Source organism: Cricetulus griseus (assembly GCF_003668045.3).
Source record: "Cricetulus griseus strain 17A/GY chromosome 1 unlocalized genomic scaffold, alternate assembly CriGri-PICRH-1.0 chr1_0, whole genome shotgun sequence".
Lineage (NCBI taxonomy): Eukaryota > Metazoa > Chordata > Mammalia > Rodentia > Cricetidae > Cricetulus > Cricetulus griseus.
The window spans coordinates 200,319,663-200,346,574 of NW_023276806.1; the positions used below are offsets into that span (position 1 = coordinate 200,319,663).

The 26,912-nt window shown below is 36.2% G+C and overlaps 1 protein-coding gene across 1 annotated transcript in view; it reads left to right on the top strand.

The window, feature by feature from the left end:
• The window catches only part of LOC113832815 (metabotropic glutamate receptor 8), a 768,119-nt gene that overhangs the window by 634,498 nt on the left and 106,709 nt on the right, over nt 1-26,912 (top strand). Inside the window, exon 7 of the mRNA XM_035451540.1 lies at nt 11,584-11,720. Coding sequence (XP_035307431.1) covers nt 11,584-11,720 — 137 coding nt within the window. The remainder of the gene's footprint in view (nt 1-11,583; nt 11,721-26,912) is intronic.

Below are 26,912 nucleotides of genomic sequence, written 5' to 3' on the forward strand. Positions count from 1 at the left end.
TTGAAATCATTTCCTTGTCCAGAACCTTACACAAACTAGACAAGTGTTCTACCACTGAGCTTTATACATAACCCTATGATTTTTCTGTCCAAATTCTTATAAAATTAAAAACTAACTTTTGATAATTTTGTAAATATCATTTAATGAAATTATATTTTCAATTAGTGTTGCTAAAACTCATCCTATACTAAAACTACGTGTGTAGTTCATTATCCTGACTGGAATGTGATATTCTATTACATGAATATTCTATATAGCATGGTGGATTAATTTATTCTCTTCAAGTTATTTGAAGTGACTTTAAGTGTGTTTTCTATAATATTTTTAAAGAAGATAATACAATTGTATATTAATTTTTCTAGTAATAAAAGAACTGTTTATCACTTATTTTATGGTCATGTACAATCCTAAAACCCAAACAAAAATATTATAAGAAATATTTCAGACCTAGTTCATGCATGAATATGAATGAAAACATTCTAAACATTTGACAGACTCTGAAGAACTCCTATGGAAGGACTCAACCTCCCTGGGGAGCAAAAAATGGTATGCAATAAGTAGGATGTTAGTTGCAGGAGGGGGGAAGTAGGGGAGGAAGGGAGGGAGAGGGAACTGGGATTGATATTTAAAACAATCTTGTTTATAATTCAAATAAAATATGGAGAAAAAAAGAAAAGAAAAAATAATGCATATAAATATGATACATTGAAATCAAGTTGGATTCATTCTATGTCACATTATATAACATTAGAAAATGCAGCTGGGCAGTGGTGGCACACACCTTTAATCCCAGCACTAGGGAGGCAGAGACAGGCAGATATCTGTGAGTTTGAGGCCAGCCTGGTCTTCAAAACTAGTTCCAGGACAGGCTGCAAAGCTACAGAGAAACCCTGTCTCAAACAAATGAAAAAAACAAAACAAAACATTAGAAAATGCATAAATAAACCTCACTAGAGTACTTAAGTGGAAAAATATCTCAATATAGGTGTAAGAAAATCAGTTAAAACAAAATTATTCAAGAAATATATATTTACAACAAAAGTATTACATGTAGAATAGAAAATGATTCCTTAAACTGATAAAAATTACTCAAGACAGTAAGATCAAACGTGATCATGAATCAAAAGCAGTGACAATATTCACTTCTCCTCTTCTTGGTAAACTTATATTTCAGTAAAGAGTGTAGTGGCAAAGTCTGGTGAGAGTGCTCAGAATAGAAAGGCTACAAAGTCTTCTGCTGCCAAGACTGTACACCCTAGTTTATTTCACAAAGCCTACATGTTCGAAGGAGAGAATCCACTCTAGCATCTTTCCATCTGATCTACTTATACGCATTGTGGAATACACTCTTCTGTCACATACAGAAAGTACGGGAGGCCAGGAGAGTCCAGCTATGCCGATTCCCTGCCAAGTTTCAGGTCAGTTGCCTCAGCGTAGTGAAGGACTTAGAAAATTATAGTCTAAGAAGCAAAGAACGAGTTCACACACGTGATTTTCAAATCATGTTCTTTAATTTTTTTCTGCTCTTCTGCCATTCCTCAAAGTTTACAGTTACACACAAAACTAAGGCAGTTCTCTGGTAATCACAAAGTTACAGAGCTAGAATTTCTCTCAGAGTCATAAAGCAGATAGGAGCTGTCCCAAGTGATGGTGTCAGCATCTTTGCGGCCCCAGGGAGGCATGACTAGGACGCCTGGGTAGCGCTAAGAGGCCAAAAGTCTGGTTTAGGAGGCTTTAAATTCTAAGAAGGGAGAAGGGGAGCTCATGCATGATATTACATTCCTGGGTAAAATCCCGTATTGATAAAGCATGGTAAAGGTAGGTGAAAGGAAATAATAGCTTTTTTAGGATTACTGTATGGTTTAACTAAGGTTATCACTTTCTCAAGTCAGCTGTGGGTGAATTTGGAATACCCAGCCTCCTTATCAGGAAGGATTATGGATCAAACAAGTTTGGACATACCATACCCCTGTTTGAACGTCCCAAATGTGATCTATTAGAAAGACTCCTCTGTAATGATAAGTGTTTCTGCCAAGCTGCAGGAGACCTACTGCCACATGGGGTTTCACAACAGGCTGCCCAAGTTCGGCCCACCGCCACGTGAAGGTCCCAAGTAAATACTGCTTGGCCAATAACTGGGATTTCTCATCTGATAGCTCAGTCTTAATTATCATAAATCTATATATTTTATAAGACTTATTGAGGATGCCTTCTCTGATGCCCTCTCTTGCTGGCACATCACATAGCGACTCCAGAGCAGAGACCAAGATGAAGAGAGAGAAAAGGGACCACTTCCTGTTTGTCCCTGCTTATATGTGAGTCTGCCTGCTATGTCACTTCCTTCCTGTATTGCAAGACTTCTTTTTATTAAATTTCCCAGAATCCTCCTCAACTCCTAGATCTGCCTAACTTGCTGCCTCATTGTCCAAACAGTACTTTATTCAACAACCAATAAGATGAGCATACACAGAAGTAAATTCCCCATTACTCCTCTCCTGACTAAATGTCCTGCCAAATGAAAGATAATTGCAGTGAGTTGACATTTAAATTTTACCCCAGAGAATGGAGTGGAAATTTGACTGTGGGAACCAAGGTTATTGACTGTGTGACTAAATTTCTTACCAGAGGTTCCACAGAGTGTGTGTGTGTGTGTGTGTGTGTGTGTGTGTGTGTGTGTGTGTGAGTGATCCAATACACCAGTACATGGGAAATTGTACCCAATAATTTATACACGGCTAAATCTTGCACTAAAAGAGAGTGCTTATGGCTTCACGGGAGATTTATTCTAGGAACAGCCTTTATATGAAAGGCGTTAAGCCCCGTGTGTTGCCACTGAGTTTGTCTCCATCAGAATTCATTCATTCTGGTGGGTCAGCCTTGTGCCATATCATCTGAAATCTCAATTCATAATTCTTGCAGACCACAGCAACAAAGTAAATTATTTAAATACAATAATTATGAAAGAGTACAGTAAGAAGAAAAAGTCTGTCCATTACCAGAAAAAAGTTAAAAAATAACTACTAAGTGTTATAAAGGGAGAAACAAAAGCATAAGTATTTGTACATATTATGATTCTTTATATGGAAATAAAAACCTACAGGTAATTTATTAGGTAAAACAGAGAGTCTTTCAAAGGGCTCTCGACTTTGAAAGTAATTCTTCCTTGTAGGACATGCCCTGAGCCTGTTTGGACAATTAGTAGCACTTCTGGCCTCTTCTGTTAGTTGTCAGTGCCACCATTTTGCTATTAGGTGGAAATAACCCAAAGCTCTCCCAAATGCCCCCTGGGAAATAGATTCACCTTTAGTTTAGAACAATTCTCCTACATATAAAATGTCAGCTGTCTTCTATTCACTTGTAGCAAAGTCATCAGTAATCTTATTTTTATACTCAACAATGGTGATAGATAATATGAACGTTATATATGATGTTCCTACAAAATTGGGAAATTACTGTGAAAGAAAAGGTTTAAATATAAAGGTTTAAAGGCTGTAGAAGTAGCTCTGTGATAGAGTACATTATTAATGTGTAAGGTTTTGCATTCAATATTTAATGCCTATCAAAAAACTGGAGAAAGAAAAATGAGAGAAGAGAAAATATACATTATAAAAGGTTTTAAGACTTGCTGAAGAACTAAATACTAAATACTGAACAATCATCAGTTGACTCAATCATCAGTTGACAGAGACTCATAAATAAGAAGATAGTAGAAAAATATTGTTTTCCTTAGATAATTTGTATATTCTATTACTTTTCAATCTTCAGCCACTTTGAAAAAGCACAGGGAAAAGAGAAGGCAGAAGAATTCTTAGGATGAATAAGTGACTTACCTTGACAGTTTAAGTCTTTGTATGAATCTATTTAATTTGTGTAACACTGGATGAAAACTGGACAAATGGGCCAATGGATTAATGAAGCAAAAGACAGGGTTATTTCTTTATAGATCTCAGGTGCAAAGTAAATGTAGCTCTCAAGAAAGTGAGGATAAAGGAACTCAACAGAAAGAGGTGAAAATGCATTATCCCTAAGTAAAAATTGACATCTTATCCCCATATCACTTCATGTATCAATTACAATTAGATCAAAATGCATGTAGAAATTATAAATTTGAAAAGTCTCAATAATAAAATATAAACTAATAACTTTTAGACTTTGGGATAAATATTATGTTATTGGGAATCAAATCATTCACAGAGAAAATTGATAAATCCAGTTATAAGTTTGTGTTGGTTTGAATGAGAGTGACTTTCTTAGGCCTTTGTCTTTGAATGCTTAGTCCCCTGCTAGTGGAACTGTTTGGGAAGGATAAGGAAGTGTGGCCTTTGTAACATATGTGTCTCTGTGGCTAGGCTTTGATGTTCCAAAAAACCACACCAGGCCCAGTGTGTCTTTAATTCCCTGCTGCCTGCTATTCAGGTTATAAAGCTCTCAGCTACTGCCCCAATGTCATGTCTGTCTGCTTCTCCTCAAGATGATCACGAAACTGTAAGAAACTCCGAATTAAATGCTTTATTTTACGAGAGTTGCATTGGTCATGATGTCTTTTTACAGTAATAGAACAGTGATTAAAACAAAAGTATCCTTATACAAAAGTGAAACTGTATCTCCAACTCACTTTACCTATCAACCACAATTAGATTAAAATGTGGCTGGAAATGATAAATTTTGAAAGTTTCAGTAAAAATATAAACCAATAACTTTAGACCTTGGGTTTAAGATGATTTATTACATGGGAATAAAATCATTCACTGCAAAAATTAGTTATAAATTGAAATAGAAAGATAATTTCTCTGATGCAAAAGATACAGTAGCCCATTTGATTAAATCCTCTTCTAAGCCCATGCTTATCTTTTTCCTTCTCTCTCCTTCCCTCCTTCTTTACTTTTCCTCTCATGTATATCAACATCTTTGTCAGAGATAGAATTGTTTAAAAGACACAGTTATTCTTTCAATGAAGATTTCATATGCAAATTACTAGGTATTAGATATTTAGTGCATCAAAAAATATCATAAGTAAATTCAATGGCACAGGATTCAGAGAAAATTTCTCAGGCAAAATGAGACTGTATTGAATTTGTGGAGTAGTAAGATATTTTGCTTTGTCCTCAAATTCTTCTTTAAGATGTATTACTTAATCTCACTTAATTGTAATGCTCATTTTCCCTTTCCTTTGCTTTAACCAAACATTTGGCACTTTTCTCACAAGAGATTTCATTTAAGCCTCCTAATGCATCTGCTTCTCTGAGATGTGTATCACTAAGTAATGGGTCTTTTCTTACATTAGAAGTTCAGTCAGCTTATTTGAGTACTATAAATGCAATTATAGCTTGCATTTCTGTTTCGCAAATGGGGCTATTCATTAACAATGATGACATTTTGCAATCATAATGCACCTTTGCTCCAAGGTTCATAAAGACATGTACACAAAAGAGAGGGCTATTGTAAGCTCAGTTTCGTAATGGAAAAGTCAAGGAGGAGGTTTGGCTCAGAGAATCAGAATAACATTCAATTGTATTCGTTATCCTATCTTAGTTTTCACACAGCCGAACAAGAAGCTGTCATTTCAGCCTAACATGAACACATGTATTTAAGACCTTAATATTTATTTGCATGGGCACATGAGTACCTTCGAACTCACTTAGAGAAAAGCAATTAGTATAGATAGCTACTCAATGGAATTCTAGAGAATGATTTGCATTATATAATATAAATTATATAAAATACACACACAGACACACATTGCATACTTTCTTTGTGTATACATTGTGGTCACTGGCATTAATACTTAGAACTCTGAAAACAGTTACCAATTCATCCCAGTGTCTTTGTTTCTAAATTTTAATGTTTTAAAGTGTTCTTATACTTTATAATGTAGCATGAAGTGAAGTATTTAATTTCAAAAAATTGAATATGGATTCTAACACTAAATAACTAATCTTAAGCTACTTACATAGTAGTAAACATGATGTGGAAAATTTCTTATAACCTAAGCATATAATCCAGTATTGTGTATCAAGTCATTTAAGAACCTGGTGTACTTTAGATACATATAACTGTTACGAAGAAAGTAAACACTGAATGTTATGTTGAGTTGTTGGGATAGAATAGTGAGTCTATTGGATGGGCATTTACTTATTTGAAATAGGATATAGGGCCTTGCAGAAGCTCCAAGGGAAGAATGCTAAGACAAATAAGAGATGATTAAATTCCTGTGATAGAGCAAGCTTCATGATCATGGCAACAGAAATAAGACTAGATGGAGAAATACAGAACATGAGTTAAATAATGGAAACAAGGGACCTCAAAAACCATGACAAGTCTTTTATAGTTTAATATAAGTTGCATGAGGAGTCAGTGAATGTTTTTAAGGAGAGGAGTTGGAGTTGGACTTGTCTTTCACTGTATCATTTTGGCTGATGGTCAAGAACGTACAAATGTGTTCAGTATGAATACAGAGTACTCTCTCAGGATTCATACAGATATCATAGTTGTCTGGAACAGTTTGGTGGGAAAGAGAGGAAGAATGTGCAAACGGGGGGTAATTTGGTGATAGGATCTATTAATGGACAGATGTGAGTAATTGTTTGCTTATATTTTCCCTCACGGAACAATGCAGCTATTATTATAGGATCTCATTTCTAGATCTGGCATCCCCTGATCCCTCTGCCAGACTTGGGTGAATGGATATACTTTAATGGGAGAAATAAGTGAAAGATTAAGTCAAATTTAAATAAAGTTCAAGACAGAGACTTTGTCTGTAAATCTGACTATGTTGTTTTAAAATGGTTACCACCAACCAGAATTAGTGAATTATGAAGCCTTAGTTACTATACAACACAAACTTAAGATGGAAATGTTTGCAGCAGATTACTATATGCAAGAAAATTGGAAGGCAAGTGAAAGCTGGAAGTACACTGAGCTAATCCAGAAGCCAATATGTAAATGTAAAACTTCGATATATAATCGCAAAAGTGTGACGGAGAAGGATATGCTAAATCCAGTGCAAACATCTTCCATGGATGAGACTAATTAAAGTCCATGGAAAGTATTCTGATTCCTAAACACTTCCATTGTGATGTGGTTTTAATTTGAATAGTTGATTCTGTTAACTGGTTGTAATGCATACTTGATACATTGTATAAAAGAAAGGAAGGCAAAAATTCCCATAATTTTGTTGTGTTACTATTTTCTATTGGATTTGAGTCAATGATTTACATCTCATTAAGGGCACAAAAACTAATGAATTACATTCTTAATTTCTTCTACTTGTCTAATGTTCTAGGTGATAATGAAATTACTAACCAGTAACATTTATCACTAAGTGGGAAAGAAAGTAAAGATTTGAAAAGACAAATCTGAGTGACAACTAAAATTACATTTATCTCTTTTACATGTAAAAGGAAACCAATTATTCCTGCATTGCCTTCCCTCCCTCACTGAGGAAACAGTACGACATGAACCAAGCCATCAAAAGAGTAGGCAAAGGGTAAATTATACTGAAGAAAGTTTTCATTCACAGTCTTCTCTTCTTTACCTGTTACATACTAAATGCTTTTCATATGCCAAGTCATACAACACTAGTTTGGAGGAGCTTACATTATTGTGATCATCTCAGAGGTGAGAGTTATATGTAAATAGGGTCACTTGCACAGATAACCACAGCTAATTTGAAGACAAAAAAAAAAATCAGACTTCAGTCTCTTAATCCCAAGACTAGACTTTCCCCCATATAACACTCAAAGGAACCAGCATTTTGCTGTAAAATTTCCCCTACAGAACCATATTAGAAGTGCATGATATGTTGAGTAATAAAAATATAATTTTTCTACACATTTCCTCTTGAACAGAAACTGCTCAAGGAGATGTGTAGACCCTGAAGGCAGTTCCTGACTAGTAAAAATGTCACCTCACAAATCTATGTGTTTGTTCCCCTTTTTTCACGGGTCCACTTTGATGGAAAACATTTGAAAAGTGTGATGTATTATTAAATATATAAAATACCTACAGTGCAAGACAAAAATGAAAGAAAACAAGAAAATATGATGGGGGATTACTTATATAAATAAATATTTAAGTAGTCTCAATTATATATATTTGTTATATTTATTATGATAGCTGTCTTTAAACCACAATAAATTGACAAATATTTGAGTAGTTCATAGGCAGAATTTATTTAGTTTTGTTTTTAGGGTGGCCAGTTTCAGAACAAAAGATGATTGTTTAACAGATGACAAACATGTGTAAAGGAGTGAACCACTATTCAAGATGCTGTTTGTTTCATAGCCCTGGATACTAGGGAACTTGTTTGCAATGAGTCAACATTCAATGGTGCTAGCTCCCAATGTGAGAAGGTTGAAGTAATTCAAAAGCATGCTTAGCCTTGACCAGAAAGCAGATTAGGAAAACAGGATGCAAGGCTGATGAGTAACAAAATATGCCTTAGCTATGAGTAATTAATTCAAAGACCACTGAAACATATGCCACACTTTGGGGCTGGTTTTCACTGAGATGCTGATGACAATGGGAAAGATGGGAGGTGGTATAGATTAAGTTCATAATATTATGAAGAAGATTGGCAAAAGTTTGCTTGAGAGTGTAAGAGGCCAATTCTCTTTTTGTTTGCCTGTAATTTGTGGAATGTTTGTTCTGTATCCAGTGATAATAGATCAGCTTAAGCAGAAGATTGCTCTGTATTTAGCACATAGTGGCCTCTCAGTAAGTCTCTCTCTAACAAATTTAAGATAATATGGGAGATGAGTAATAACATATGCGGAAGAAAGTGAAGAACTTGGTTGATCTAGGTTGGAGAGGAAGAGGTAGTTAGGTCTCTGGCCAGTTTTGTATGATCAAGTTTCTACAAGTGCATGACTTGAGCCACAAATTATTGAGACAAGTTAGAAGACGGAACCAGGAGTTTTATGTGAAAAGACAGAACGGCAAATCAAATTGTGGAGCATTCAGGGAACTGGGTTTTCAGTTTATTTGGCATTCTATTGAAAAGTCATAGGGATCAGTAAGAAAAATGTCATGTAAATCATATTTTCTTACAGACTGCTAAAAACAAGGGTGATAGTAATTAATGCTTCTGTGATATTCACTGTGTATTTCCACAGATTGGTTTATTTAATCATGTAACTCTTTGTGTAAGGATTGCTGTTACCTTAGTTTACCGATAAGAAAAGTGAGATATAGTGAAATTGAGAATGTACCCAAAATAGTAACATCCACTAAGCGGTGGAAGAGGGGTTTGAACCCATGCTGATCTAAGAATACATTTTCTTGATCACTTTCAAATATTCCCCCTTAATTCATTGTCAAATCTGATAGACCCGATATTGAAATGATATTGAAGTAAATCTAAATTAGAAATTATTATATTGGGGATAATGATTCTCTCATTGACTTAACTACCAACAGGTATTCTTTTAACTGGAGAAATAAGATACCAAAGCAGCTGGCCATTCATTTACACATAAGCCAGCCCGCTGTCATCATCTTTAGATTGCAGAAGTGACACCTTCTATCTTGAGAACACTTGTGCCATGAAAGATTGAAAGGCAGTCATTTGATGAGCAAGATGACAACAATGGGTATTTTAGAGAGAGCAAACTAAATATAATCTTATTTTTAAATGATGTTTAAATATCAGAAACATATTATGATGTCCATAACATATGTTTTTCAATCAGAAACCTGTTACTGAATCCTAGTAACTGTTTAGGAATTACTTAAAGAACAGATCATATTCTATTTGCCAGTATATATAGATATTTACTAAAAATGAGTATAGGGTGGATCATAATATTTAATTAGCTTACTCATTGTTCCAAGTGCTTCCCAAGAATTGACGAGTTTACATTTCATAAAATCTCTATGAAGAAAACTGTCATTACCCATACTTCACAGAAGTCTACAGGAAATACATAAGAGGCTAAACAGTCTGATAAATGTTTTGCTCATGAATAGAAAGTAGGTTTCTTGTTGAGCATCTAAGGAGTAGTAAAATAATACTGGTTGATTAAACAGATTGGTTTTCTTCTTCAATTCCTTCCTTTATTGATTTACAAAATAATTTCCACCATCATACCTGCAAATGTTAATTCGTGACAAAGCACATGTGTACTGTTCTTCATGACCTCAAGGTACATTCATGTCCATTGCTCAGTCTCCACTGCACATGCAAAGAGCCATACAAATGAATGAGGAAGTCAACATGAGCATGTAGCCTTCTGTCTTATGTCAGTGGCCCTTTCTTCCTGCCTGTGCCATCACCTGCAGGCTCATCAGTCTTTGGTAGTATTAGGTTATCTGTGTTCTTCTTAGAGACTTCATGTCATGTTAAAATTTTAGAATAAAGTCAAGAAAATGGAACTAGAATAAACACATCTCTGTTAAATTCTGTGAAAACATTCTGATCACAACACTGCTACCCTCATTCTAATTCTAGTTCTCATTATAAATATAGGCAAGTCGATAAGTTACATTTAAGAATTTTTAAAAATGTTAAGGGTAACTTTTCAAATGAATTAAGAAACCACTACAGGATGGAGATACATTGACTCATTTAATTGTTAATTGTTTATAATTTGGAGACTATGATGTAGAAAGGGACATCAAGTAGAGAAATGACATCTAATACCCTTTGGAGAAAGGGAGCCTGCAGGGAGAAGATAGGCACCGAGGAAAGGAATTGCTATCAACTGAATGTTTAAAGTTAAAAAAAAATAATCCATGAAGATGAAGGGAGGTCTAAAAGCTGTTAGAGAAAAAGCAAGCCTGTGTAGATAGTGCCATGAGATGGAATGAGAAAACATTGTGGTCTCATTCCATTCTACCCTTACACCTGCGATTATATAAAAGTTAATAAGAGGGAAAGTAAAAGTGAGCAGAAGTTATCAAGAGAAAAGATGAAAGCTTCCAAGAGAAATGGAGTTTAGAAGAGACTAAATTCCTTGCATCCTGCTGTTCTGTCACCATTACACTCATCACAGTGAATCACGGGGCTTTGATGATCTGAGAAGACCTGGGCTTCTCCACAGCTCACTCTGCATTGCCTAGTGGAGGTTTCCAAGAGCAGCTCGCAGTGATCTGCTCAGAAGCAGTGGAGCTAAAAACCGCACCTGCTTCATATTGGAGCTGAACTCGCCATCAAGTCAAGCACTTAGGCTTCTGGCTTGGATGTTCTGTCAGTTTTGTGGTGGTATTTGTCGATCATATTGTACAGTAGGTGTCATATTTCAATGTGTGTTAATTTCCCACATTAAGCCACATTCTACAAAGCCAGTATTGAATATTCAGACTATCAATTTTTATTTGCTTAGCTTATACATATATTATTTAGTTTGGCTACTCATCATTTACTTTCTAATGTATACAATAAAGTCCATTTTATCCTTACATGTGCATCTAGGCTGATTTTCATGTGAAAGATATTTTACTATCAATAATAACCTTGTATGGATTACAATATCGTGTCCCTTACTACACACAATATGTTTTTATCTACCATTCTTCATTACAGGAAAATAAGCCCACTGGGCTGTGTTCTATACTTTATTAACACTCTTTTCCTAATCTTTATAGGCAGCGCTGGTACACCTGTCACTTTTAATGAAAATGGTGATGCTCCTGGACGCTATGATATCTTCCAGTATCAGATAAACAACAAAAGTACAGAATATAAAATCATCGGGCACTGGACCAATCAACTTCACCTAAAAGCAAGTATCACTATCCTTATGCATTATCATAACTAGCTCTTAAAGGGGAATGCTCCTTTTAAGGCACTAAACTTGAATATCTGCAGAGAAATTCCACAATATTCATAAGAATAGAGGAAGTCTAATCTTCTTTGGACCCTATATACTTAGAGCCTCGTCTGATGTAGGATTCTAGTGTCTAAGGCAGCTGTCACTTATTTGTCCGAATTTTGCCATTTAGCTGGCCTCACAATGGGGGACTGACAGACCCAAGGAATATTTCATCATTGTGAGCCCAGAGAATCTCCTATTAGGCAAGGAATCCCCTGAGATTTTTGAGGTGACATACTGATGACACCTGACAGTAGTGTCAGGGGCTTTGGCCTATGAAGCCATCCTGAGCTTGAAGGTGAAGAGATGCCTGGAAAAACCCACAGTGCAAGGGGCAGGGTTGGAGTTGGGAAAGGGATTGAAACATCTTTAATACCAGCCCAAAAGACTTATTTCACATTTCAGCAGTTCCAGCTGTATTTTAAACACACACTGACTTCAGGTATAGAGTGTGTCCTGTTGACTCAACCATGGATAGGAGATTCTCTTATACTGAACAATTTTTCCAAGGCTGAACAATGCTTAGTCCCAGCATGTAGCATCTGAGGAATCACTAAGATAGTCTGTGTTTTCTCTGAGGGCCATAGGATACCTGCAAAAGTATTCCTGCAAACCTATAAACATTCTCCACTGCTATACATCTGCAACGTGCAAGGTATTCACTTTTGTTAAGAGAGTACCCTTCTCAAAGCCATATAATCCCAAGGGCATGCTCATGTGCTTTCTTGCATTTGAGGCTATTCAAAAACATGGGGTGACATATTAACACAGTTTTCTCCTCCTGTATGTTCAAATGTCTCTTGAAGTAACATAGTTTTGTAGTATCTGTCACCCAAGCTCACAGCCTAGAAGTGATGATAATAAATTACAGAACTGTAGTTTGTTTCTTTCAAGTGGCTTCCTGATGGCTGCCACAGTTCTCATTCAGCCATGCAGAGGCAGTTTTGATTCTAGCCACTGAAAAAGGCAGCCCTGAATTTCCATGGTTAGGGCTTTAGTTTCTTTGTGAAACTCATATATTGTTCTGAAACCAAATATGATTTATTTAAACTTAACTTTGAAAAGATGCCACAGATTATTTATAATCTGAAAATCAATATCTTTTTTACTGTCATCTTTTGGAAGTATAGTTCTGGGAAGTAAACTTCATATGACAAAGAAAAACTTGAGAATGGTTTAAATACATAAGCTACTTTTATCTGACTTCTGTCAGATTCAAAATGTGTATTGTATTGTTTTGGTTAAGAATTTACATAGTAAAAAAATTTCGTGGGACTGCCATATACTATGTATAATATCAAATTCCCTATAATGTACTAAGAGCCCCAAATAATTACACACACAAATGAACACACATCCATCTCTTCTCTGTATGCATAATCTGTTTATTCTAAAACTTAATGTTGAATCTTAAGCTGTGCTTTTATGTACATTCAATGATGCATGAATGCTTTATGCTTTGAATTGTAATCTCCCTTAAATATATCAAATCAATCTTTACAATTTTTCATGCAGGCTGTGAATGTTTAGTTTATACTATACTGTAGGGCTAGACTCACTGAAAGAATGAAGTTGCTATTCTAAGGAACAATAGGGAATGAGGCCCTGAAGGGCAGATATAAAGCAAGGACTGGATTCTGCAGACTGTCAGGATAAGTTACTTAACTCACCTGAAAAACTGAATGGACTCTTGTTTGAAGAAGGAGTGGGGGTGCTTGTGAAGCTACTGATTTACAGTCATTCTGCTTAGTATCTGTGTACTGTTAAGCATTATCGTACCCTAGTTTCATAAACGCCAAGGTGAAAATAGCAGCAACCACCTCATATGTCTGTAATATAAATTAAATGAAATAAAGTAAGAAATCATTTAGCCCATTTCCTGGTGCATATCAAGCTCATAAACATGGTCATATACTACTTCCTAGCTCTGAATTCTAAACTGTGGGATTCTGAAAGAGTTCAGTAAGTGCAGAGTTGAAGTCCTTTTAGAAGAGGCACTTAAGTTTTCTTTAGAAAGTTCAGAATGGGAGGAAGGGAAGCAAGAGAGGAAGAAAGGACTATATGGAGCAATCTTACAGAGAATCCCTGCAATTAAAACGTTAACATAATCAGTACTTCTTACTTTTCTGATAGTTGGAAAGTTCTCTCTGCACTTACAGTGTAAGCTTCACATAAGATAAATGTATAGTTTTTTTTTTCTTCTAGAAGTATTTGAATAGATATTGACATCTGGGTGACTGTGTGGGGATGAGTGGCTTTCAAGATCTTATTTTAAAACCTTAAAATGCTTTCTTTCCAAACAGAATTTAAAATTTCTTGACTTTATACACCATACATACATGCATATATACCCAGACATAAAATGAAATATTTTGATAGAGCATTACAAAGTAGAATAGTGATGATAGGTTAATGAGCAAAATTACCAACTCTCTGATATGCTAACATTTTTGTGACAGAAACATTTACATCAACACTTTTAGAAAACTTGAAGTCTGCTGTGGTGGTACATGCTAGTATAATTTGCTAAAGGAGACAGACACAGGATTATCATGAATTTGAGGCCAGCCTGGGCTATACATTTTGGAATGTGCTGACCACACAGCTCCTGTAGCAGACCATTCAGAGGTCTGGAGCAGAACAGATGCCTGTCCAAGCTGGTCAAGTACTGGCAGCATTATAGTTCTTGGGCTGGAATAAGTCAAGTCTGAGGCAGTGTGAATCACAGTACAGTGTCCTGGTTTGCCTGAGAAAGCAAAGAAAATGTGAAATTTGCAGAGCAGCATTATTTTGTTTGTTTGTTTGTGGTTACTATACTGTTTTCAAAGGGTACAGAGTTTCAGGTCAGTGGGAGGAATAAGAACTGTTGCCGGATTGGCTTGGTGAGATCTCTTGTGCAGCTTAGAGGTTGTAGGGATGTAGACACGGATATGTGGTCGCTGCCTTAAGGCACTCCATGCTGTGAGGGAAGAGAGACTCAGACCGGAGATGTTCTGGTAAAGACTCAGGGGTCCTGAAGAAGGGATCCACATATAGTTTGACACAGCACCCTAGTGAGAGGGGTCTACCTGTCACAGCCACTGATTGGAATCACTGTCAGAGAGCACAATGAGGAGGATTTATTTTCCATATCCACCATTTCTCCTTATTCTATTAAATCAGATTTACAACTGGTTTCACTCTCTCAATGGTAAACATTTATCAGCCATTTATTGGAATGTATTCTTGTTTTCAAAGAACCCGTTTTGTTTTGTTTTCCTCTGGCTGAATTCAATCGCAGGATGACTCTCCACACACTCAATAGATGGTTGGGCACATTTGAGTGAAGCAAATCTTTCCCAAATACCTCTTAGTGAAGTGAATGGATGTTTGAAGTAAACTAACCATTCTTGATCCTGGAAAATGTCTTAGAAATACAAGATTCCCAAAGTATCACCCTTGGTATTGGAAATATTACTGTTTTCATTTATTGCAATGAGTGTATGGTTTTAATTCAGCAGTTACTGTAATTTGCTTATTTTGATGTAGTATTTCTACCCAGTTATCTTGGTCCACATGTGAAATGTGTATCTGTCTACCTGGGAGTGAAGTTGCATAATTAGGTCCTATTTTGCTAGGAATGCATGTCTCAAGAGGCAAGTGATCCTTATAGGGATCAGAAAACAGATTGTAACCTCGAGGTTCTGGCTAAACAGAAGAGTTGGAACTGCAAACAAACAGCCATATGCTGTTTTGAGTCCACAAGGAGAAGAAGCAGTAAGGTTACTGGGTGGGCTAAAGATAACCCAGGAATCACTAGTTATGATTCCAACCAGAGCAGCCAGAGGTGATTCTTTTTAAATTACTGTAGAAACCACATAGATTTTTTTGACTGCTTTGTTTTTCCTGTCACTTTATTCAACAAAATGAAGATAAATATGAAATATATGCATAAATGACTAAAAATAGTAGCAGATGGCTGTATCTCAATAATGACTCAATCAGGAATAGTCATACTACAGAATCCATTGGGAGAGTATTGCAGAAGAAAAAGGTGTCTTTGAGCCTGACTTAATTGCTTAGTGGAACCTTCTCTAGTAACTTCTGATGAAGCTATGAATGCTGAGCCTTGGACTTCTCAACTGTGAGTGGAGTAAAAGTTACTGTGACTGCTAAATGTATTGTCATATCATTGTACAGGTAAAAGTTTGGAGTCACAAAGATGTTTGAATTCTGACTCTAGTATAGATTTACCTCTTATATCTCATTTGTAATCTGCATAGGGGATTTGTACATACATATTGAGAGCTAAGTAAACAAGATGATGATATTGTGTTTTGACAGTACAACTAGCCTACTCACAAGGACTTATGATAGATTTCTCAACTTGAAATTAGATAGAAATAGTATACAAAACGTACAAGTTTTGCCTTATGCCTTCATATTTTGGGAACTGAATGGTTGTTAAGAGAAGGTGATATACCATAGCAACTTGTATCTATTAATTAAGAACAAAATATCAAAGTATACTTTCTATAAACATACCATGGCTTCCATCATTCAAATTCTATTTCATAAACAGAAACTTAAGACAATTTCTAGTATCAATGAACTCCATTAAATTGCTTTATTACAGCTTGTGTTGTAGTCACTATAACTGGTATTTTAATTGCATATATAACTTTGCCTCAAGGGTTCGTTGCTCTAGATAAATGTCAGCAGGTTTAACGAAAATCATTTAATTCCTTAGGTTAATATGGTTGAAAGCTGTTGCAATGAAGGAGATTAAAGTGTTCTTGCCATAGTGATAAACTGAATAGAACTTGAAGTGTCTGAAGATTGGAGTGCAGCGGTAGCCATACTAGTCAGTCATAGAGGCCAGGCAGTGGTGGCACACACCTTTAATCCCAGCAGCCACACTAGCTAGTCATAGAAGCTGGGCAGTGGTAGTACACACCTTTAATACTAGCACTCGAGTAGAATATAAGGTGGGTGGAGACAGGAGTGCAGTGTATTCAGCCTGCAGTCATGCTGTGGTTAGGATCAACTCTTTTGGTCTGAGCCTTGGTAAAGAGAAGTAAGAACTAGCTAGTGGCTTGGCTGCTTTGCTTCTCTAATCATTCAGCTTTATACCCTAATATCTGTCTCTGGGTTTTTATTATTTGTACTATGTGGTGATATCTTGCTTGTACAAATAAAGGCTGTCTAAGGGTCAGAGAATGGAGCTCACCAGTAGCTAACCATAGAGGTCTGGAGGTCAGTAAAGACAGACAGGAGTGAGCTATCTGGGCAGAAACAGGATATAAGCAGAAAGAAACATGAATTCGCTCGCTTGTCTGTAAAGACACTAAGGAAGTAAGGCATGGTGGTGGCTTGCTCCTTCTTCTTTATGGCTTCTCTGTGTTTCTCTTCCCACCCTTCTCCTAATCTGGTAGCCCTGCCTAAACTTCCTGCCTGGCTATATCCTGCCTTCCCATTGACAAAACAACTTTATTCATCAACCAGTATGAGAAACATATATCCACAGCATGTAGAGGGACGTCTTCCAAAAGTTATCATTAAGGGAGCCAGGGGCAAACTATAGAATAGAGACAAAGTTATATATGCAATTAAAATACCTGTTACAAGAACTTCAGCACAGGCTATAATAAAACCATTTAATTGGGCTCATTGTCACTAGAATTTTAGTTTCTGTTTATGAAACAGAATTTGAATGATGGAGGCCATGCTTTTATGGAAAGTATGCTTTGATACATTGTTCTTAATGAATAAATACAATGTCTGTGTACTCAACCCAAATTAAAACTCATAAGGTCAAAGTTCAACTCAGGAATCAAGGGAAATTATAAAGGCATTTTTGTTTTGTTTTGTTTTTACAATTCCCACTGGCATTTCTTCCTTAACATCCATTTTATACAACTTTCTGCTTTCTGGAGGGCCTTGGAATCTCTGAGAGGCTTCCCATAATTATCTTTGAGGAGCAGTATCCATCAACAGGCAGTCCCACTGCTACTCACAAGGATTCCATGATGCTTGATTTAGTGCAGTGATACAGATGAGAACTCTTGGAAGACAATCACAGATGCTGCTTTTTTTTTTCAAGCAGAGTGATCCAGAACTCCTAGAATAGGGGCCAATCTGATGGGAGAAGATTGTAGGAAATGCCTAAAGATGGCTAGAAGCTAAATTTTGTAGTGTCTCTACTACTATGGGGACAGCTTTAAGCATAGTATAAGATAACATGACTTTTGTAAGAGATATGCTCAGCTTTGAATCTAGGACTAAAGAAAAAGTTGTTTTCTGTATTAGATAAAAACTTTAATTAAAATTATTTTTCTTGTGTTATGTAATTTTTGATAGATTCTCTTCATCTTGACTCATTTACATTTTGAACTTGTCCCATAAAAAATTAGAGACTCACTAGACAACTTTTTTGAACAATAAGCAAATGAAGACAAAAGAAAGAAAAGTTAAATTGATTTGATAAGTTTCATCTAAGTTGTTCAGTAGAGTAAATGAATGAACTGCGCTGTTATTTTATAAATCAGTGCACTGTGTGGCATGATCTGCAGAGACATTCATGCCTTTCAATCCAGGGTACTGATGACAGACCAAAGAAAGGGTTCTACCTCCTCCTCTGACTTGGCAAACAAATGCATTTATTGGAAATTGTTATAGGGACATAGATGAAGAGTTAACTTAAAAGAACACAATTGACTCGAGGTAGCTGGGTCGCTGAAAAGTCCATTGTCACTGGTGATGATTCTCAAAGGGTATGTCCCTAGAGCTCAATGCCCAACTGGTCGGCCGTTCCTAAGAATAGTCTCCCTTTCCTCATCAACTGTCCACTTCATAACCACGGAGAGAGGCCCTGTAAGTCCTATACTGTTTTAGACATCTAGAACCTCTTAAATTTCCTAATTTTTAAATTTCATGGGCTTCTTGATTCCTTAGAGTCCCTTTCCTCCATCCAGGGGAGAATGTTTTATTTTGGAGGTCATAACTAACTCTGCAATACTATGCCTTATCAACTGTGTTTGAATCTGATTATGAGTTTAGAAGCTAACTACCGTCTCTGGATCTAGTTTGAGGCAGATTCCTAGAGCAATCTAATAATATTAAGGATATTTACTACTTTATTTTATAAAAATATATCATTAAAATATACTTTGGTACAAAAACAGGGAAAATTCCAAGGGCCTACTGAAGTCCTAAGTAACAGGGGACTACCAAATTCTTTAAATAATAATGAAAATAAAACAGAAAATGATAAATGAAGCTAAAATAATGATGGGGTAAAATTGGAAAAGGCACAAGCAAGAACATAATATGAAGAATGGTATGGCAAATTAGAAAATGCTTCCCTACTCCAGCGCCAGAGAAGGATAAATGAAGATGGTTCTTTTAGACTGTTATGGGAACTATCAAGTAGTAAAGATAAGAAAAAATGGTTTTCAATTCTGATTCTAACATTGGGAAGAGTAAAGTAAGTTAGATTTCAACACAATGCATAGAAGTAAGGTTAAAATAAGGTTATAAACATAAAATAATACTCTGCAGTAGAAGAATTGCCGGCACAAATCATTTCATATGGTAGAGTTACTAAAATGTATGTGGACTCTGTAGCCTATGGTACTTTTAAAAGCTCAAAGGACTCATCAGTGTTATGTGAAATCTACAATGTACAAGAGAATTACAAGTAAGAACTCAGAAGTATGGTGTACGAATAAAATATGTAGTCCCCAGCTGTCGATAAAGGTCACTGGCTGGCAAGAGCATAAAACCTTAACAGATGAAGTTATTATGCCTGTTGACGGCAAGAGAAGTCTAGCTTGATCATTTCCCTTAAAGTTGTCAATGTTTAAGGAGGAATAGACCAGGAATGTGTATTGTCCACAGGTCTCTCATCCACCTGCCTAAGATTACAAACCCTTGTCTCCTTGTGAAATTGCAGACATCATATCCAACACTTTTAAAAATGTGTTCTATATCAAAGCGTTAAATAAATCTTCTTAAAAATAGTCATAGATAAAATAGTCACTTCTGGGGCAAAATGTCACCCTTAATAGACTTATAATGATGTGGCCAACACAGTTAGGAGTTAAGGGACTAAACTTCAGCTGGATTTGCATCTTACTAACTCATTATGTAGATCTTCAATTCCCATATTTATGAAGTTAGACCTTTCTTGTATTCGCTAAAATTTCTTCTAAATCTCTGACTTTCAGTCAGACTTTCAATAGGATATTTCAGATACTTAGGGTAGAGCTGGAATGCATGGTCTTTTTGTTTCCATGGTGATGTGTAAGTGTAAGTCCCAGCCGTGCACCCGCACAGAAGGAATGTTGGTGTCTGATCATAGTATGAGGTCTCATGTCTCATTTTCATCTCAGAGTCTCTAAAGAAGATTCTTTACTGTCTGTTGAAACCAAACCTGAAACGTAGTAGGATAATGCTACAGAAATTGTGTTGGCCTTCATTGAAATAAAAAAAGATGAAATTGATTAACATGACATGGCACTTACTTTTATTCTCATATTTTTATAACCTGCTTTAAAAATAGGTACTGTAGATAGGGGCGAGGTTTTCTATTGGATAAACTGAATTTGAAGAATGACAAGTAAATAAGATTAATGTGACTTGTGAAATTCTAATTTATTTGAAAAGCATTTTTCCATTAAGATAAAAAGATAGTTGGGGCCTGCATTCCTAAGGCATTTCGGTGATGTCCTGGTTGAGAGAAAATCAGGCCATGAATGAGCAATAAAGATGAACACAACTTTATTTTTGTTCTCATAAAACAAAAAAAAATATAAAACGATTTTGGAATTCCCACTGTGCCATCTAAAATGTGTTGCATTCAGCTGGTAACATCAAGACATTCACTCACAGGTGGCTATTTCCCCCTTTCCTTGTGCATAGCAAACAGCTCCATGTTGGGAAGTGAATGTCTCAGAATTCAGGGAGCTATGTGTCTATGCTGTTTCATTCATAGGCAGGGACTTCTCCATTTCCAGGGACTCCCGAGAGCTTGACTCATCCTTTATACAGTTTTGCATGCTGTGTTAAAAGGTGTCATAAACCTTTCTCCTGAGATGAAGGCTTGTATCTTCTCGTGGCTGAATAAACAATTACCAGGTACTGCATGGAAAACAGAATGTCTTCATAATCTTGAAGTTATTGTTAAGAAAAAATTGGCCTTGAAGGGTTAATGCCATTCTACTGTTCTTGGGCCATAGCAACCTGCTGGGTAGAACATATTTTGGAATTTGAATATTCCTCTGAATATTAAGAGATGGTTGTTTAATTGCTTAAAAACCTAGGTCTAAAATAACTTCCAAGATGATAATTGTGTTTCTTGCCCATGTCAACATTTTCTCAAAACCATTTTTTTCAGAGCAATGTTTCTGCAGGCTTTGAAACAGTTGCTACTCATGCATATGGTGGCTTTCTGGTCACATGCACACATGGGTTGTCAGGACAACTATTTTGTTAGTTGTCTCTTTTCCATATATGTTATATGGCTCTTGTAACATGTCAATGTGCATCATGACTGAACAAAGTGGCCATGGGATGTACTGTTAAATTAACTACACTAACTTCAACTTCTTTATATATAAAGAGCATTTGGGAACTAATGCTTCTTGGCCCCTACTTTGAGAACTATTGGTTCTAACTGAATTTTCTCCCTGTGCTGACTTTTATAATTTTTCACTTATTTGATTGCTATCCCAATCCAAGACTGCAGTGCTACACACAGGCTCTTTGATTTTGAGCATGGAAATAGACTAATTTTGGCAGTTATGAGACCAAGGCAGGAGGATCACATATACACACCAACCTGGGCTGCCTAGCAAAATCTAGGCTAGCCTAGTTTATATAGTGGAGATGTATATTACAAAAAATAATGTGAACAACAAAGGAGCAAAAATACTATTTTTACATAGGTAATTATGATTTGCCAGAACTATTTATTTAGGTCTACTCAGCCACTGAGAGCATATCTCAAATCTAATAATATATATATATATAGGGGTGTGTGTGTGTGTGTGTGTGTGTGTGTGTGTGTGTGTGTGTGTGTGTGTGTGTGTGTGTGTGATTCAAAATATCAGAGAAGTAACAAGGCAGAAGTTGATAATTGGATATGGCAAACAATGAGAAGAACTAAGAGTTTTAGAAGCAAGTTGAAGCTTCATATAGGAAGCAAAGTTAAATGTGGATTTCTTCCTGTATCTACAATCAGACACTGAATATCAATGTCTTGATCACAACTGACATCCATCTACTCAATTTTAAAATGATAGTTCTTAGCCATCACTTATTAGTGCTACTGGGTCAGTCATACTCTCAGTAAATATGCATGTCTTTAATTAAAAGTTTATTTATTGAAAAGATACTTTGTACCTTAATTACAATATATTCTTAGTGAGAATCAAAGCCAGGGCCTCCTGAATGCTAGATGAGTACTCTGCCACTCATCTGTAGCCTCAGCCATCTGGAGCATTTGCTTCAACTTAATATTAATCTATTAACATTTTAGGAAGGTCAGGGAAATCTGAGACAGGGATGGCAATATTAGAAACCTTTGATAGTTATTTCCATTGTTGAATCAGTGTATCACATAAATATCTTATTGTTAAAATAGTCATCTTTTGCTATTCCCTTAAACATTACATTTTGGCATATGAAAGTGATTCATTTAGTGGATAAAAGCAAGAGAAATGTAGGCTTAGCCTCATTTCACTGGAAAAATGAAGGACACTCTTAATGACAGGCAAGGACTTTGGTATCTTTCATCACTCATGGATTGACAACTCCTGGTATATAGGGGTTCCTTTCAAAAAAGATTTTCTTAAAGATAAAAAAAATGTTTTGAGGTTAAAAAACAGTTGATAAACTTCAACATGTTATAAAATTATAATCTGTTATTTGTGGAGGACATGATATTTTTGAAGATATTTTTGAATAGAAAATACCAGTCACACAAAAACACTGAAAAACTCCAAACTCTACCTTTTCTCTTTGTTCCTTCTGAGAAATTGAGCCTATTTTGAAGCAGGTATAAATGTAGTCAATCTTGGATTTGAATCTGCTTTAATGGAAATAAATGATAATATTTTTGTTTCTTATTTCTCTTTATAAAAAAATGGAAAGAGAATTTTCTATAGCTACCTTACAGAAGGTCATGTCTGTGGACAAACTCTTATACTGCACTTGAAAATAAAGTAGTTCACATTCAGTGTTGGCTGGATTTAAGATATTTCCTCACAGTTTTGTCAATTAACTATGGCATGTTTAAAATAGATAAAGCCATGATGAAAAGACAAAATTATCCTGTTATTCTCTCTCTCTATTTCTTGGATGACAAATTGCTATTCTATGACTGATAAGTTGTTTGAAATGCCACTGGAAACAAAGAACTGAATTAAAAACCCAAATTAAAGAATGCTAATTTCATCATGAATTTATTTTTTCTCCAGATTCCTAATAGATCATATTTAAAGCACATAAATATAGTTGCTTTTAGTAAGAGAAGATCTCTCCATTCAAGAGTATACCTCTGCAGCATGGCAGCCATCTGCTAGTGCTCCCTTGTGGCTGCCTCCAAACTGCCCAGATGCCCAAATATTAAGTGGAAAGAGAGAAAGGAGCAGCTGTTCTGGAGCTCAGTGGCTGCCTCTGCCCTCCTCACCACCTGGCAAGTACACGGTTCAGCTGGAGTTGCAGACACAGTAAGCCAAGCTGGGTCCCTTCCCACAGCACTAGCTCCTGTTCACTGGAACCACTGACCCCTTTCCTGCAGTGACTTCTCCTTTATCTTATTAACATTCTGACTTCAGGGTACTCTGTGGGAATGCAAGAGGGAAAAGAGAGACTTCTGCAAGTGGGGTGCATAATTCTTACCAAAGTATCTTCCTTATTATCCCATTTGACCAATAAGTCTCTGTCAGATTGAATATATATATAAAATATGTATAATATGAAATAGATTTTTTTGACATAGGCTATATTAAATACATAATATTCTATAAATACAAAGTGTATATAATGTAGACATTATATTTTTTATATTCTGACATAGACAATATTATATATATATATATATATATTATATGCCATATACATAATCTTAATTTCTTCCCAATCATCTAGGGTAAATATTGCTGCCCACATAGAACAGGTACAATATGATTATACTCTATTGCAGAGTTTCTACTCTGTCTTTGGAAACATAAGCCTTGCTGTTACCTGTAAGTGAGGTGATGAATGGTAAGAGGAACAATAATAATTGAATCAGCCTGACTGATTCATGATGACAAGATTAGGAAAAGTAAGAATGCATCTAGGAGATGGAACAGGGGATGATAAAGACTGTTGATTGGGTTTGGTGGGATGGGGTGCTAAGGGGAAAGTTACAGAGTGAGAAACATGCATGTCTGGGCAAAAGGTGATAATGAGAGGGAATGACAAAATGGTGAGTTGGGAACATTTCTTTGTTTTTGTCTTTGTTTTGTTTTGTTTTTGAGACAGGGTTTCTCTGTGGAATAGTCCTGACTGTGCTGGAACTCACTTTTATACACCAGACTGGCCGTGAAGTCACAGACATCTGCCTTCCTCCCCTGTGCTGGTATTAAAGGCCTGCCAACTATGTGGGATCATTTAAGAGCTTTGCTATGGAATAAAATTTGTTTAAGATGGAGGGGGGAAACCAAGATTTTAATATATATTGGCATATCTGTGTTTCACTGAGATTCTTATTTTGTCACTGCTGAGACATTTCAATGAATGAGTTGCCTCAAATTGTGCTTTGGATATTTTGGCTTTATGCCATAGTTTTGTGAGGTGGATGAATTCCTGAAATTTTGTCACTGGAGTGTAAAATGTCAAATTTGTGTCTTTTGGAGTGGAGCATCTTATAGGACATAGAAAAAAGTATCCCTTCCTGGCATTTCAAGGTGACTAGGTTCTTGTCAGTGGTTGCTTCTGGAATACTATACCAGTGTTGGAGAGAAACTTTTCCGTGGAGATGAGAATAATGCTTTGGGGGATGGTGAGATGGCTTAGTGTGTAAAAGCAGTTGCTGCTCAACTGGTTTGAGTCCCCAGAACTCACATCAAAGCTGGACATGTATCAAGAGAGTCTACAATGACAGCTCCCTGAGGGGCATGGGAGCAAACAGAGAGGCTTCAGAAACTTCCAGGCCAGGTGATGTAGCATGTGAAGTGGAAATACAAGAGAAACTTTGTCTCCAGCAAGGAGGAATATGAGGATCCACAATCATACTTGTACCACAACTATACTTGTACCATAAAGCACATATGCCTGTATTTTACATAGTAATTATATATGGAAACCCACAGAGACATAACGCATGCGCGCGCGCGCACACACACACACACACACACACCCACACACACACACACACACACACACACACACACACACTTTTCTTAAAATAACAATTATTTGGGTTAATATACTGTTTTGGTTTTGGTTTTCGTTACTTTTAAAATAAATGATTTTAAGTGAATACACTAAATCAATACATTCTAGAAAGTTCTTTTGGCGTGACAAAGTCTATCATGTAGCTTTTTAAGTTTATTTATTTGAATTCAGGGTATTAAAAATACACTATTTTTAACACCATTATTCAATTCAGAGTAGACAAAGGAATTACTTGAATTGCTTATGTCTCAAAATTTTGTTCCTAGGGGTTCCATCTGAAACACTCAAATGTTACTAGGAATTTAAAGAAAAGATGGGCAAAGACAGAAATAGGCTCTGAATTATGGATATAGTTTCCTACTAGAACAAGACAGCTGGCGTAAACATTGAAGGCCACACACTGAGGGATTGCAGGTTTGATGTGGATGTTTTCCCAGAGTCAAAGACTGTTTTTACTTTGTAATTTTAAAGAAGACCGCCTTACTGACCTAGAAGGCGATCAGCAGGGGCAGTAAAGACTGAGAGTATAGTATATTATTTTATCTATATTGAGGCTTTGATAATAAAGGTTGACTTCCATCTATGCATTTAGGCTGTGGGGAATACATACCCTGGGCCTATGAAGGTAGACTTTCATTGAAATTTTAAAGGGTTGGTAAAGGAGCCTACCCATATTATAATCTAACAGGAAAAAATCAAGCAATTCTCGTTTACTATTGGAGAAATTACTTGTGTTGTAAAGGAAAGAAAAGACATGAGAGCAACTGAATGTGTTAGCGATATTAAGATGGGTAGGATGAAGAGAGGAACTGGAAAGTGGTGAGGGGAACAAAGAGGGGGATGAGGGATAGAATACTGGGAGAGACAGCTAAAATTAAATGCCATTTGTGTAGTATGGGAAACTAATGGAATAGAAGTGTCCTCAAATATATACACATGTAAAAGTGTTATAAATGAAATTATAACAGGGGAGATAGAGCCTAGCTGGATATGTCTTGTCACCAAGTAAGGCCTCCAGTATGGGGAATGGGTTACAATAATAAAGTTGAGTGGTAGGCCAAACAGGTCCTATGAGAATCTAAAATAGCTCAGGCTGTTGCCCAGATAGTAGATTGCTCTCTATAAACTGACTGATGACAAGTACCCATTGCTAAAGACAACATCTACACAATTCATCGAACATGGAGAAGTTGAGCTGGTCCTATCAAGAGCCTTCACTTCTATGGACTAGCATCATTTGTATGAGAAAGGTACTCTGTGCATTACCAAAGGAGATACATAAGTACCAACCCAGCCAAAACCCATTTTATCTACAATGGTGTCCTGTTTGCAAGATATGCTAGGGCAATGTTGGCACAAAACTTATGGGAGGAACCAACCAGTATCTGACTTGGCTTAAGGCACACAAGTTGGGTCCCTCCCTCCCTCCCTCCTTCCCTCCCTCCCTCCCCCTCCCTCCCTTCCTTCCTTCTTTTCTTCTTTTTTCTTTATATATAGTTTTATTTTATCCTCGCATATATATTATGGCTTCCGTTTTTATGTATTAGTGGAATTCCTGAGTGTATGAACAGGTGTGTCTCTGAGTCTATCTTTTCTGGTCCTTTTTCTAGGCACTTTTCCTTTAGTTTGTTTGTTTTTTTCCTATCCCAAAAGGTTTATTTTTGTTTAATCATATTA